General features: G+C 36.6%; 1 protein-coding gene across 1 annotated transcript in view; it reads left to right on the top strand.

Annotated features, from left to right (window-relative positions):
- The window catches only part of LOC149284632 (laminin subunit alpha-4-like), a 55,533-nt gene that overhangs the window by 38,239 nt on the left and 1,646 nt on the right, over window positions 1-15,648 (top strand). Inside the window, exons 20-35 of the mRNA XM_089496473.1 lie at window positions 2,137-2,301; window positions 3,543-3,688; window positions 4,357-4,519; window positions 5,549-5,682; window positions 7,040-7,211; window positions 7,370-7,501; window positions 8,207-8,346; window positions 9,404-9,539; window positions 10,694-10,831; window positions 10,924-11,057; window positions 11,843-12,001; window positions 12,517-12,713; window positions 12,870-13,023; window positions 13,881-14,070; window positions 14,636-14,791; window positions 15,203-15,362. Coding sequence (XP_089352599.1) covers window positions 2,137-2,301; window positions 3,543-3,688; window positions 4,357-4,519; window positions 5,549-5,682; window positions 7,040-7,211; window positions 7,370-7,501; window positions 8,207-8,346; window positions 9,404-9,539; window positions 10,694-10,831; window positions 10,924-11,057; window positions 11,843-12,001; window positions 12,517-12,713; window positions 12,870-13,023; window positions 13,881-14,070; window positions 14,636-14,791; window positions 15,203-15,362 — 2,476 coding nt within the window. The remainder of the gene's footprint in view (window positions 1-2,136; window positions 2,302-3,542; window positions 3,689-4,356; window positions 4,520-5,548; window positions 5,683-7,039; window positions 7,212-7,369; window positions 7,502-8,206; window positions 8,347-9,403; window positions 9,540-10,693; window positions 10,832-10,923; window positions 11,058-11,842; window positions 12,002-12,516; window positions 12,714-12,869; window positions 13,024-13,880; window positions 14,071-14,635; window positions 14,792-15,202; window positions 15,363-15,648) is intronic.

Below are 15,648 nucleotides of genomic sequence, written 5' to 3'. Positions count from 1 at the left end.
TTCCACAGTTTAGATTGTACAGATGTACCGTATTTGCTTGGTTATAAGATGACCCTGATTATAAGACGACCCCCCCCCCAAAATGTGAATATTAATTTAGGAAAAAAAGAAAAAGCCTGAATATAAGACTACCCTTTAGGAAAAAAGGTTAACTAGTAATTATGATTGAGAAAAATGCATTTCTTGTTTTTATTTACTTTTATCTTCCAACCTGCCCCCCCCCAGTTATGCACATCTGCCCCCAGTCATGCACATCTGCCCCACGGCTTGCTACTCTGCCCCCCAGATATGCCTCATACCTCCCTGTTTGCCACTCTGCCCCCCAGAAATGCCTTATACCCCCTATTTGCCATTCTGCCCCCCCTGGTATGCCTTATACCCCCTATTTGGCACTCTGTCCCACTGATATGCCTTATACCCCCCTATTTGCCACTCTGCACCCTGATATTCCTTATACCCCCCTATATCGCGCAATGCGCATAGACAACCTCTACTGCTACCCGATGCTTTCGCCAGGGCTCCTATGACTGAGCTTTGATGGGATGCCCTGTACCCCGAGAGGGTACCGCCGTCAATAGCTGCTTCCTAGCTCTTACAAGAACTGTATACGGGCACACTCAAAAGCACCGACTCTCCAGTCACCCAAATCACTAGCCGAAGCTTACTGGAGGGTGAAGTACAAGAACTGTTCAGAGTCACACACAGGGATTTTAATACAGACGTTAATGAATTTTCAACATATTGGAATACAATGGGGGGAGGTATGGGAAAAGACTGATTTAAACAACATTTTAGTGCACCATGGGTGGGTCAGACATTAAACAGATTAACTGAAACAATGGCTTGCCACTCCCTGGTTGCATCCTGGCTGTCTGCCAGATATTTTTCCTGATGTGGGGACTCAGACCTTAACCAGTCTTTGGTCTTGCGCTGGGCTGAGTTGGGCTCAAACTAATGCTGCATTTGCAAGCTATAGTAATTCATCTGCAATTATTCAGTGATCAATTGGCAAATTTTATAAAATTCAAATTTGTACCAATTCAAATTCTCCCTCTCCCTTACTGACACATTTTGATCTTGTGTCAAAGAGAGAGAAAAGAGACAGAAAGTGTGTCCCTGAAAATAAAGTAATAAAAGCAATAGAACCATTTTTCCATTTTCACATCCTTTGCTGCAGTAATCAAAAGATTAAGTCTCTAAAAAAATGTCTCAGAAGAAAACCATATCTGTGCTTAAAACCCACTTTATTATCACCACTCCTGCACATCCTTTGCTTACACAAATGTGTGTATGTGTAAGTGTACATACAGTACGGGTGTGTGGAGGAGTGTAAGTGTGCATATAAGTGAGTGGTTTTAATCTTATTTCCAATAGGGTCATCTTATATTCAGGCTTTTTCTTTTTTCTTTCATTAAGATCCAAGGTTTGGAGGGTCATCTCATAATCGGGCAAATCTTAACGAATACGATAGGGAGTCCCTGTAGAACATTCTTTACACTGACCAGTCTTCCTTGTATTTTAATTGCAAAGTGTGACGAGCTAACCAGCCAGCAAACTATATGATGTTTTTATTATTATTCTGTTATAGTCTTTATTATTATTCTGTTATAGTCATTGTTATTCTCCATGGCACATGTCATGATGATGACTGAGAAGTAACATGGGCTGTTATAACCTTACCATCTCCAAAGATGACCCTGTCTCACTGCTCGTGTTACTCAATCCATACAAGCTGTCACACTGTGCAATGATGTATATCTTTATTTATTACCTGTTATGTGTATTCCTGTTAACGATGCCTATCCCGTGACACCAAAAAAGAAGAAATACATCAAATAAATGTATGAAATCAATTTTATGTATAAAACAATGTTATTGGAAATAAGAGAATTACACATAGAGCATGTGTATTTGCTTATATAAAAATAGAAAGAAAGCATTGATTGCACAGTATTATATTAGTGCAAACCAATATCAAAATGAATACATCACATATTATTTTCACTACATGCATGTAATATTACTCTATGTTCTGTGAACAACTGCATTTGACATTTTTCAGCATGTTTCTGATAGGGCATAGAATTTGACTACATATAAGAACCAGGTCGACTTTTGTTTGTATTTCACCACCAGGTCCAAGTGTCTATGAAGTTTGCAGGGAATTCTGCTGTGGATGTGAATCTGAAAACAGATATGGCTGATCTCAAGGCATATTCATCGATAAGCTTGTACATTAACCCAGCTGCACACCAGAACCAGCCACAAGACAGATTTATCATGTATTTAGGAAATAAAAACGTAAGTGTCTAGTATGTGTGATGAAAACTTTACTCTGATAATGTTTCTCTGCTGCCTTGGTGAACAGTTGGGAGGTAATTAAGCAAGGCCACATAAACATGACTCTGTCTGTATGCTCAATTAGACGATCAGATGTTTAAACCTTAAACCTTTCTATGAAAAGAAGCTGCTACTTGATTTGGGCATTCTGCTCTTCTATATACCTATATTCTAAAGGTACATTTAGGTTGGGTTAGCTTCCAGGAAAGGAGATATAAGCTAAGTCTGAGATCAAGCCCTTAGTAACATGGTATGGTGAAGTTGCTTAAACAGAAAAGGGGGTAGCATTACATTTGGTGGATAAATTAGCAATATGAAGCAAGTCTAGGTCTGCACTGATGTAAATCATATATCATATATAAAGTGGAAGCATGATGCAGGGACATCTTTAGGGGGCATGTCTGCCTCCTCTGAGCTGCTAAACAGTGTCTGGAGGTCTATAGCTTTAGCTAGTCTCTCTGCCAGCTTCCATTCCATTTTGGAATATTAATTTTATTAAATGTTTAAATTATACACAAGTTATAATCAAACAGTATGTCACAACTAGTTTCAGTCATATCACCTAAAGGTTTACACTGTGCTATGACAACAGAACATAGGCGTAAACAATAAAAAAAATGAGAAAGAAAAAAAATATTCAATTATGTCGATGTTCAACATAAAAAGGAAGTCAAAGTTTGAAAGTATATGAAAGATATTTGTCTTACAGAAGCAAACAGTCGGCATACACCTTTACTTCTGCTATTAAAGGTCTTCCTCTCTAGTCACTCAAATTCTGTATTGTAAATTGTGCCCCTCTAGATGCTTACAGGCCATGTTACCCAGATCCTCAAATGAAGAAATTTGATGGATCATACGTTTTCCAATTTTCTGGCAATTGCAGTTTTTTTTCTGATAATATGAACAAGTAGCTTTGATACCCTATGGGGAGCTTCCTCCAGGTTAACGCATGAGAGACCAAGCGCAGGAGTGATAATCAGGTTTAAGTGCAAAATCTTCTTGAGAAGATGATCTATTTGTGTGCAGAATTGTTTTAGTTTGGGGCGTTTCCACCAGAGGCAGAGGATGTTATGCATCTAGTCAATTTTATTTTAAAGAAAGCATTTATGATATATTTATCTTTAATATGCTGAGTATGTAACTGTAGCTAGCAGTCTGAATGTCCCATGATAATGTAAGATTCATCTGTTTCTTTATTTCAGGGCAAATCCGACTACATGGGACTTGCAATTAAAAGCAACAATCTGGTATACATATACAACCTGGGTAGTGGAGATGTTGAGATTCCCCTGGACTCCAAGCCTGTCAGCACCTGGCCAAGTTATTTTAGTCTAATCAAGCTTGAAAGGTAATTTATCGAGCCAAAAACATTTATGATGTAAGTTCGCTGCACATTTGAAAATGCTTTGTACTAAGATAACTAACTACATAGGACACAGTGCAACATCCAGGTCCAAACGGACCCAATGGTGCTATATCAGGGATGCACAACTCTAGTTTTTCCAGCAGGAAAAGGGACGCCTGTAGAGGTATTTCCAAGACTGAACCTAACCAATACAATTGGGCTTCCCTATGTTATACAGTATGTTCTCATTCAGAAGATCTCCTGAATGGGTATTACTAATAAATGAGTCAGAGGCTGAACATAAGTCTATATTTGTAATAATTCACTAATTTATTTAAATACATGGCATGGTGTGATGGCTTAGATTTACCTCCATGTCACTGCCAAGGTACAAAATTAACATTTTACAAAAATCTGTATAACTTTATGCCAAAGATAAGCAACATCTGTTAGTCTAACTAATTCTCTACCTCAACCAAATTATAACCAAAAGCAGCTTTAGTGCCATAGGCTGCCACAAAAAAAGTGCAGATTATTTGACCTGTACCTTCTGCCAGCCAAATAAGTATATAATGTATAAATCAATAGATGTTTTTTAGTCAAGGTTCACTTTTCACAACTGTTTTGTGTTGCTCAGTACTTGTTTTTAAATCTCTCTAATCTGTCCATAGGCTTGGACGGCACGGCAAGGTGCTTTTAACTGTCCCTAGCCCAAGTAGCACAGCAGAGGAAAAATTCATTAAGAAGGGTGAAGCTCCAGGAAGCGATTCTCTGTTGGACCTAGACCCTGCCAACACCGTGCTACTAGTTGGAGGAGTGCCTGCGGATTTTAATGTAAGTGTACAAATGTGTAAACAGCCACAATAGTATCTGTTAAATGGACTAATTAATTAAATGAAACCACCTTTCATATGATTAAAGTCCCATTATTGAAATTTTTGGCACAGCTGAGTCTTTACCAGTACAACAATATACAACTTCTAAAGATCATAAAGCTAGAGTTATATAAATACCTATAACTTGTCAAAACTATGGACATTGCTATGACTAAAGCAAAGGGTCTGTGGCCTGGCCACAGGGAACTTTGGGAACTTTGTTCATCTTGCCTTGAAATCATGTATTTAATACTACATCACAAAATAAATACCACACCAGAATATAAAAATAATTGTCCATTCTTTGTGATGACCTTGGTTGGATCACTTCATTGGAAGCTACAGTGATAAAGTCACTTTTCAAAACTATACACCAGAATCAGTTTTTGTACATAGCGTTCAAAGTATTTTTGGTATTTTTATGCTTAGATTATTTTTTTTTGAGTGATTACAATCTTTTGTTCTCAATTATTTGTTTGATTACAAAAAATAGCTAGAAATTCCTCACCAGAATTCCAAGAAAGTCTCCATTTCCAGGAATTTGAAAATAAGTCTTCCCCTGATTAGCTTTCTAAATAAAAATGGGAACATGTGCAAATGATTGAAATAATGCGCTGAATTCTGTATTATAAATGTACAGCCAGAATTAATATCCCACTGTATGCTGTTTAAAATACATGGTGCATCATTTACAGTAAATTGCTTTCAGCCTTTATAAAAACATACCAGGGTATTTCTTTATATAATAAAACAATTACAAGCTAAGTAGATGTTTTTAAGTGGTAAAACATCATTTAAATCGTGCAGTTGCTGGCACTGCAACTATTACTGATGCATCTCATGCCAGCTTAGCAACAAAGCTGTTATACAGGTCACAGCTAACGCAGATATGGCATATTTTATTAGTAAATAATGTGATCATGCTAGGCTGTGTGTCAAACACTGTTTATATGTGATTTACATCTGCTTGCTTGTGATGTTTCTTCAGCTCCCTGCCAGTTTAAACCTACCAGGCTTTGTTGGCTGTCTGGAGCTGGCGTCTCTGAACAACGATGTGATTAGTTTATACAATTTTCACAACATCTACAACATAAACACAGTCACAGCACCACCCTGTGTCAGGTAAGGAGAATCCACTGCAGCCATTTTACATGAAGTGTAATGACATCTATTCTTTATTTTTATATATAAATAACCAGATCCAGATAGCGGTGGTGAAATGGTGGCCGACAACAGACTAAACCGAACAGACTCTAGTTTTTCTCTCTATAGCATCTATATAGGTGATAGTTTATGCCCAGGTAGCATCGTTTTGTTTTTGTTGATGAGGATAAAGCACTATAGAATGTCGTTATGAATTTTGTCATTTACTCCAAAATATTTTCTTGAAAATGTCCAATGTTTCATTATGTTATAGAGATGTTGGTTAAGATGGTTTCTAGTAACAAAAGTCACAAAACTAAGCAAAAATAAATACATAAATGAAATTGACAACACTCTAGCCAAACTCATAACAGCCAATTATGAGCAGGTAGCACTCAGCACCTATACTATTCACTGAGTAGCTAATATAAGTGTTCAGCTTGGCTGCACGTCTGAATTAATGGATAACTTGTTGCATCCTAGCTGAGAGAGTGGTTTATTTTGGTTGGATTTGTAATGTTACATACGTTCACAGTCAAACTAGCAGACTACCCCATGAAGATTGAGTCAAATTTGGCCAAAGTGCTTTTTTGGCATGGTAATGATTATCACATGGTTTCTCTGAGGTTTAGAGATGTTAACCAGCTTCTCCTGGTCTCAGGATCTAAAACCAACATCATGTTACAGGCTGCATATCAACACAATGTACTGTACATGTGATGTACAGACAGTCCTACTTACTCACCCAGTGGCATTACCATGCACAGTGTACCATGACTATCATGGTTAATTTCAAACAAGTCAAAGAAAACATATGAATACCTATTATAACTGGCTGTTTTCCCTGTATTAAGTGTATTTAATTCAATTTATAACAAAGCCTTAAAAAATAATACAGGAATATGTAATGTGAAATTCAAGCAGGAGACATGGGCTATTTTTTATGTTTTGATATGTAGGTCCACTTCAGCTCTGGCACAACTGTATTAGGTATATGGTCATTACGGCCTTGTCCATCCAAGACTGCTTATGAAATTGGATCCTTTATTCAGTGGCTTTATTGTCACATTCAGACATAAAGCTAAAAATGGCCCTACCTTCCTAGCTCAGAATAATATGTCCTCATTGACGATATGCAACTCCCTAGCTGTACTGACCAAAGCCAGACCAGGTTATCCAATATAGGGCAGTCCTTTTTCTTTGTCAGGACTCTGGGAAATATGGTAAGCATCTATCTAAATTGCTATTTAGTGTGGTCTTTTGCCATAGTTTTATATTTCACTCAATACATGGTTATATTCTACATCTTCAATAATGGGCATACATTTTGCCTTAGGAATAAGCTGGCCTTCACCCAAAGTCGTGCAGCAAGCTATTTCTTTGATGGCACTGGCTATGCTCTTGTGCGGAACATAGAAAGGAGGGGTCGGTTCACCCAAGTCACACGCTTTGATATTGAAGTTAGAACACCAGCTGATAATGCCCTTATCTTCCTGATGGTGAATGGAGTGAGTATGGTTAATTTCTTACAGCACAATTAAGCATAGCAATATGTTAATATGTATATGTTGTAAAACAGGGAGCTACCAAACATCCAGTTTTTCACAACATCGTGTGTCTGTTGATTGGCACTAATCATTTTGTAAATGCTCATTTGTTTTTCTAGACCAAGTTCTTCAGTCTGGAGATTCAGGATGGCTTCCTAAAACTGCTGTATGACTTTGGATTCAATCAGGGGCCTATTGTTCTGGAGGATTCTATGAAGAAATTCCAAATTAACGATGCAAAATACCATGAGGTACTGTAATTACTCAACAAACCCTGAGTTGGACAGTGGGCAGTTTACTATACTATGGTCAAATGTTTTTAAGCCTGTCCAAACATAATGTATTACAAAGTTAAATGGTATTAAACAGTCTTAATATTTTAAGTAGGATCACAGGACAATGGACAATTAATTTAATTTTATATAATGACACTTTTAATACATATCTAATTATAAAAAAAAAATACCAAGCATCCAGTCATGTATTTAGTTATAATAAAGAACTATTTCAGTGTGTAAAACTCTTTATGGACCTTGCTTTGTGGAGCACAGTCATGCTGGAATAGGAAAGGACCTTTCCCAAACTGTTAACAGAAAAGTAGAAGCATAGTATTTTCTATTCCAGCATGACTGTTCCCCAGTGCACAAAGCAAGGTCCATAAAGACATGGTAGGATGAGTTTGGTATGGAACAACTTGTCTGGCCTGCACAGAGCCCTTGTACAAAATAATCCCATTTTACATAAGATGATGATGATGATGGCAAAAATGAAAATGTATCTTACTAGAACAAAACTGCTTCAATAGTCTTGGTCACACATACATTTTTAAATAAATACAATATCTGTATTTGCACTAGCAACAAAGGTTAAATTATTTCCTACCTCTTGACAGTGAACTAAACATTTTGTGTAAACAAACTTCTCTACATGATAACAGACAATTTCCTTTTTTTCAGATTTCTGTTATTTATCACAATTCCAAGAAGATGATCTTACTCGTTGACAGAAGACATGTGAAAAGTGTTGACAATGACAGGACATCAATTCCTTTCTCTGACATATATATTGGAGGGGCTCCATCACAGATTTTGCGAAAGTAAGATTACATCAAATCACAACCATTTAATCACATATGAAGTCGTAATGTTCTCCTTTTTTATATTACCATATTCTCCAATTATAGGCCACCCTTTTCTCCCCTAATTTAAATCTTCAAATTAGGGGAATGGACTATAGTCAGGGTTTGGATATTCAGGATGGTGAGCAGTGCAAAGTTACCTCCCCTGTGCCGTCTCAAAGGTCCCAAGCCTCTCGAAAAATGTATTCAAGAATATATCTGACGCACACTCTCTCTCAGTGTTTTCCTACCTTCTCCACCGACCACTTCCGTGTCCCTGTCTCTTTTAATGCAGCTCCGCAGCTTTAATGCAGGCTTCTTCTCTTGCCTCTTCTTTTTCTTCTGTCTTTGTCCGCTTCTCCCCGGGATCAGCTCCATTGACCAGGCCTCCTGGAGCACTTCCTCAAAAGGGTGGAGCCTCTGTGCACACCCTCTCCTCTGATTGGGGAAAAGTGGCGAGGTTGTCCACATGGTGTGCACCCTAGCTCTGCCCTTTTGCAGATGTGCTCTCAAGAGGCCAGAATATTGCAGACGGATTTGCAGAGAAAGAGAAGCATATGTGGAGCTACGGAAACATAGACAGGGTCACAGAAGCAGCTGACAGACAAGGTGGACGTTAAGAGAGAGTGTGAAAGATGAATGAGAGTGTGAGATAACCGATGACTCCTTTAATTGCTTTGCCTATTATTTAAACCAAATATTTTTTTCATATATGGAAGAACATCATGTTATATTCACCAATATATAAGGCTAGAACTTTATATATACTATGGCAGAAATGTAAATTTTGTCATGATTTTCCAACAGCCTTAGGAAATACTAATTTTCTCTTACTACCCTATAGATTTGGAAATTGTTGCTAATGGTGTACACTTGTATAAAAATTGGGCAAAAAATGAATGCTAAAAGTCATTAATATTCATTCTGCATATTCCTAAAGAATGATTTAAACCATAATATTCACTGAAAGTTGCAGATGATACATTTGTTGAGATACATAGTGCCCACAAGATAATGTGAACTTTATCCTCTCCAGTATGAGGAGTCATCTGGCTGCTGACATTTCCTACAAGGGATGCATGAAAGGTTTCCAGTTTCAGAAAAAGGATTTCAATCTGCTGGAGGAGCCAGAAACTATTGGCATTAGTTACGGCTGCCCTGAAGAATCACTGGTATGTTCACAGCTTCACCGTGAATCACTTGGTTCTGTCTCAGCTGAAACTTGTTAGGAACCTAGCAACGCAGTGAGATGGAGCTCTCAGGAACTATGAGGCTCTGCTACCTTCTCTTATATCCAGTACTCCATAGCAATGAAGGGAAGTGATGAGTGTATATTTCCAATAAGTTAGATTGTCTACATATTTACCAAATAATTGTTTGATACATAAATGTAACAGGGACACATGGAGCATGAGGATTTATATATATATATATATATATATATATATATATATAATGTATATTGATCATAGTATAAGAAAGCACTTAAAATGTGAGAGTTAATCATACCATTTCTTTTTTTGAATTTGGCGTACATATTTCCAGAATGGATTGTCATGTTTTGTATACAGTCCTATAAATCAAAGCTGATATCTCTATATAAATAACATCTCTCCAGAACCTTTGTTAAAGCTTTAATGTGGAACCAAATATACAGAAATGAAAATATGGTTTGAATTTTGTTGTTACTATAATTCATACCAAAATAGCAGTATTCTGCATGACAGAGGGTTATGTTTTGTATTAAAGGGACACACCAATGTACCACATAGTCTCACCAATTAAAAAGCCATATTAATGTTTTATTGTAAGTATTTTAAGGTCCCCTCCACTGTCTGTTTGGTTACAGTTTTGGCTGCTTGAAGTGCCTTATGCATATGTACAATGGAGTCCTGTTAGACCTAATGGCAGGCCGGACAGCACCATACACTCACTAAGTGGCAGATCGGGTGCTGTAGCGTGCAACCAGTGGCTGGATATTTCCAGCCGCACGCTACGGGAGCATAAAAACGTAGCATGCCGTCTATCATATCCAGCCATCGGCTGCACTTACATCATTAGGTGGCCGTTGGCCTTAAAGTGCCCGGGCCACCTCATCATTATCAGTCTGGCCCTGCTTACTGGAACTCTCATGCAAGCCAAATACATAATCTCTAAGACAAGGAATAAGGGTGAGGGAAACATGCATTTGCAAGGGAAAGAAATGTTGAGTCTGTGTTACACTTGGCTATCATATGCACACGTGTGGCTGGAGTGTCTCTTTAAGAAACACACTCCAAGACTCTTTTATTGGAAACTACTAATACGCTTTTTAATGTCAATACAGATGTCCCGCAAAGCTTATTTTAATGGACAGAGCTTCATTGCTTCCAGTCATAAGTTGGCTCCCTTTGATGCTTTTGAGGGTGGTTTTAGTTTCAAGACATTACAGCCCAGTGGCCTGCTGCTCTATCACTTGGATGGGGTAAGAACATTTTTCATTTTGCAGATGGTTAAAGTGCAGTCTTCATGCTGGGGTTTACATTGTGATATAAATTCTTTCTATGTTTGTTCTAGAATGATGTGTTTTCTGTGTCCATGGATAAAGGCTCGGTGGTCTTACAAATAAAAGACATCAAAGTTAAATCCAAAAATAAACAATACAATGATGGACAAAGTCATTTTCTTGTTGCAACAGTCTCACCAACAAGGTAAATCTTTATTCCCTAGACATTGAAACTTGCTAAACATATTAAAGGTTAGAAAGTAGCATTTAAACTTCTTAACTATTTTTATGGGAATTTGAAACCCTTTGTTTTTATAGTAAACCCACTTTTAAAAAGCTTTGCTCTTGAATCACTTTTTCTACATAAACCCATCAAAGTGCAAGAATGCCTCCATTTTAGGCAAGAAAGTTTTACACGGGTTATTTTTTATGAATATTTTTGACACTGGACACTGAGGTAAAAAGCGCCCTTCAGACCAGAAGCACAAGCCCTTTCTGGCATATTACTCTGCCAAATCTGATGTTGCATGAATTGATCCCTTGCCAAAAATGGTTAAGAATTCTATGAAGTGCCTGCACAATGCCACACAGTTTCTCAAGATCAGTCCTCAAGTGTCTCTTTTAGTGGATATTTTCAGGTTCTTCTTTAGGTAAGCATGAATCAGTGTCTGACTTTCAAACATGTTCTAATTAGTCAATTATCCACTGCTAAGAAGATACAGTTGTATTTAATGCTTCAGTCACAGTTTTCCCTCACATACATGATTTCACATTTTTCCAGTTATAGTCTCTAAACATCCTTATACAAAATATGAAAAAAAAACAAAGCTTAAAAAAAATGAAACGGTAAATTAAGGTAGGACGGAGACAGAGTTGCAGTTAAATAATCTATAAGTATAACAGCTATAGAGTTCTATCTTAACACTTTTGTTTCTTAATGTTCTTGTCTGTTTTGTATAAAAGTGAAAATGAGATGTATTATGCACGCAGGTATCAACTGATGGTGGATGAGAATGATGCAAGCTTTCAAGAAAGGGAAAAAACAGATGCCAAGTCTCCCATGGCAAGAAAATTCTATTTTGGTGGTTCCCCTCCTGATATGTCACAGGCCAACTTAACAGGGTGTATCAGTAATGCATATTTTGCCAGGTATGTTGTCTCTGCTGTCTTATTGGATGAGGAGATGTTAAGAGCAGTGTTAATAATGTTAAATGTACTTCAAATGCTATATACATATTTTCTTTGATAACATTAAATTCATAGCTTTTGAATAGCTGGGTAAATATATGATGTCACTTGCACTTTCATATCCGGTCGTCACAGTACTGAAATGTTCAGACTGTGTAGAGGTTAAATGGTGTGACCTCTGTTGCGTGTAACAAAGTAGCTCTGGGTCACCAAGTCTTGAAACCCAAAACTGAGATGTCCACAATAACTTTGCTTTTATGGTTTTTGGTAACAATGAGCAAAGGATCAAAAGGTGACAACCCTTTATAATCATTTTTAAGCATGTCCATATTGGCATAAGTGTATTTCATGTTGATGGTGCTTAATGGTTGGCAAATACAAATATATTACCAGCAAAGCATTTTCAAGGAGAAGATGCATAGCACCATTTCATGTTAAAAGTCATTACTGATTGCCATGTTTTCCTTACTCTAAAGAGTTGACAGAGATGTAGAAGTGGAAGATTTCCAGAAATACACAGAGAAAATCCAAGCATCTCTTCATGGCTGTCCTGTTGAGTCCCCACCTATGGCCTTGTTTCACAAAAGAGGAGGCAAAAACTCCTCCAAAGCCAAGGAAAGACAAAAAAAGAGAGTAAGTAAGACTGAATTGGCAACACCTCAAATGAAAACGACTAGTTAAGCATTTTGGACAGTGCAAAAAGTAAACACATTTTAGAAACACTGGCACACTGTAGTTTATGTGAATTTGATACCAACTGCTTTTCATGCTTGCTTTTGTTTCTTAAAGCAAAGAAAAGACAAAACAGTGTTACCGATGCCCATATTTGACTCCAAGGCATTGAAAGAAGAACATAATGTGGAGGAAAACGCTCAGTGCTCTCTGTCTAGTAGACCAACTTCAATTATGGGAGCTTATCATTTTGGCGGGATAGCAAATAGCCGCCAGGAATTCAACCAGATTCCTAAAGGGTTCTACCAAAAGTGAGTAGTGTAACAGGATTTGATTATATGACATGAGCTAAAATGCATTTTGCATGGTTAATCTCGGTTTCTGTAGTCCGTGGGGTTTTTTTTATTCCATCACAAGAAGGACATTTATTTAAAGTAGCAGAATCTACTTAATTAATTTAAAGTGGACAAGTGAGACTTGCTTTTACATTTTGGAAACACATAAATATTTTTCTCAGCATTTACTACCTCCTGATTTCATGTACTGTACAATATATGTACAGAAATATGTTAAATCTCTTTGACATCTCTTTTAGTGGTGCCCAAAACTACAATAATATGACTGTGATAGATTAAAATGTATTATTATTACGTAACTACTGTGATGTTGATAAGTGAATGGCCCTCTGCAAAAAATATGGTTTCATCTTTTTCATTTTACTAGTACGAAGTAAGAAATGTACTAAATATTACTATTTTTTACAAACTCCTGTCAGCAACAGTTCCTATTAATATATCTCTACAAAAATGGTCACATTTTATATTTTAGTTGATTCCTCATAGGGGTTTAAAATTTAGAACTCATAGGTCCCTTAAATCTGAAGAATATCTTACTTTATTACCTAACTCGCTCTACTAAGATATGTCACAAACTTCTTTAGAGTCTTTAATAGTCTGTTTGAAAATAGTATTTAAATTGATATGGTTTAAGTACCACATATGCTATAATTGATGAAACATTAGTAAAGGTTTTGTAGTAAACTATGCAAATACAAATAGTCCTCAGGTCCTAAGCAATTTTCCCTTTTTTGACTGTATAATATATCTTTGATCTGCTATTGTCAATTGTATGTATTCTGATTATCCGCATGGTTAATTATTTTTGGCAGGTCAGAATTGTCTCTTGGTTTAAAAACATATTCATCCCACGGAATGATTTTCTATATATCTGATAAAGAAGAGAAGGACTTCATGAGTTTGTTTCTCTCTGATGGCCATCTTGTATATATGTTCAACAATGGGCAGCAAAAGCTAAGAATCACAAGCCAGGAAAAATATGACAATGGCATGTGGCACAATGTAAGTTCAATTACTTTTTTTAACTGATGTGAAAGTGTGAAGATCTAATAGGGATTTTATTAAATACAAGATTGAAAGCTTGCGAGCAGGGCCCTCTCTACCTAAGGTATCGGTTTGTCTTAGTCTGTCAATTCTCGTCTTGTCATATCCCTTGAATATATGTATTATATTAAGCGCTGCGTAAATTGTTGGCGCTATATAAATAAAAGATAATAAATAATAAAAATAATACAAGGTGATTACTTGAAATATTTGTAGAGATAGATATGGCCAACAAAGGTGCAAGCATCTTCTTAATTGTGCAAAATGAAAAGTTTTGATATTCAAAAAAATGTGATGTGATATCTGGAATAAACCATGTTGATCTAGAATTTGGTAAACTTTCACTCTTTCATTTGACCTGACATCAAAACGTAGAATCCAAGTACTAAATGTGACATGAATATATATATATATATATATATATATATATATATATATATATATATATATATATATATATATATATATGTATATACATAGCTTGTTCCTTCTAGTGATTTTATACCATTTGTTTATTCCTCAGATTATATGCACCCGTGAAAATAACAAGGGTAGACTAATAATTAATGGCATTCGAGTATTACAAGACAGTGGTTTTGCAACTGATGCACAGTGGAAAGTAGAGGCCCCTCTTTACGTAGGAGGAGTGACACCTGGAAAAGCAATAAAGAATATACAGGTAATAAACTTTTATAACTGAAGAAAGTCAACAATGTTGCATTATACTATATTATTACCATTATCAGAGTAACTCAAGATAACAGACATAGAGTTGTAGACATATAAAATTTGGTATTAGAATTAAGATTTTTTTTCTTCCTCTCTCTTCCCCTCCTGCTTCCTCATACCTTTAAGTATATCTACTGGAGAAGAGGTTTACCAATTATCTCTCCTGACCTCTTACAAATGGGCCTGCCCTCAGGCACTAAGGTTTCTTTTCTGCTATGTGTTCTGTTAGAAGAACTTGGGACCATGTCTTAGGGTTATGTCTTAGGGACTCCCAACTGTCAAACAAGCTTGGCTCTTGGAACTGATCCCTCTTCTCTTAAACATGCTTATTTTATTTAAAAAAAAATAATAATTTCCTTAGATCAACTCTGTGTACAGTTTCAATGGCTGCCTGAGCAACTTGCTTCTGAATGGACACACTGTAACCTCCCCGGCTCAATCATTCAGTGTGACTCCTTGTTTTGACGGTCCCATGGAATCCGGAACCTACATTTCATCGGAAGGAGGTTACATCATTCTTGGTAATTAGCTACAGAATGAAAACATTGTATTATGTCTGTGGCCTTGCCGTAAATGCTTGAGCAAAAGCATATCTTTTACAGAAACATAGTGTACACAGCAGAACAAAATGACTTGCTGTTTTGATGTATGATCCATTCAGGGGGAAAGGGTCCAGAAAAACCATTGAGGAATTCAGTTTTGGTCAAAACACCATACATACACAAAATGAAAAGTATAGGCTATAGATACCGTTCCAATATTTTTACTCTTTAGTATATTGGGGTGATATGATATGATATGGTTATA

This window comes from Sceloporus occidentalis, unplaced genomic scaffold (assembly GCF_023333645.1).
Source record: "Sceloporus occidentalis isolate IW3139 unplaced genomic scaffold, rSceOcc1.0.p SCAF_90, whole genome shotgun sequence".
Classification (NCBI taxonomy): domain Eukaryota; kingdom Metazoa; phylum Chordata; class Lepidosauria; order Squamata; family Phrynosomatidae; genus Sceloporus; species Sceloporus occidentalis.
Note: the sequence above shows the minus strand (reverse complement) of the source record. Positions and strands in the feature narration are given on the sequence as shown.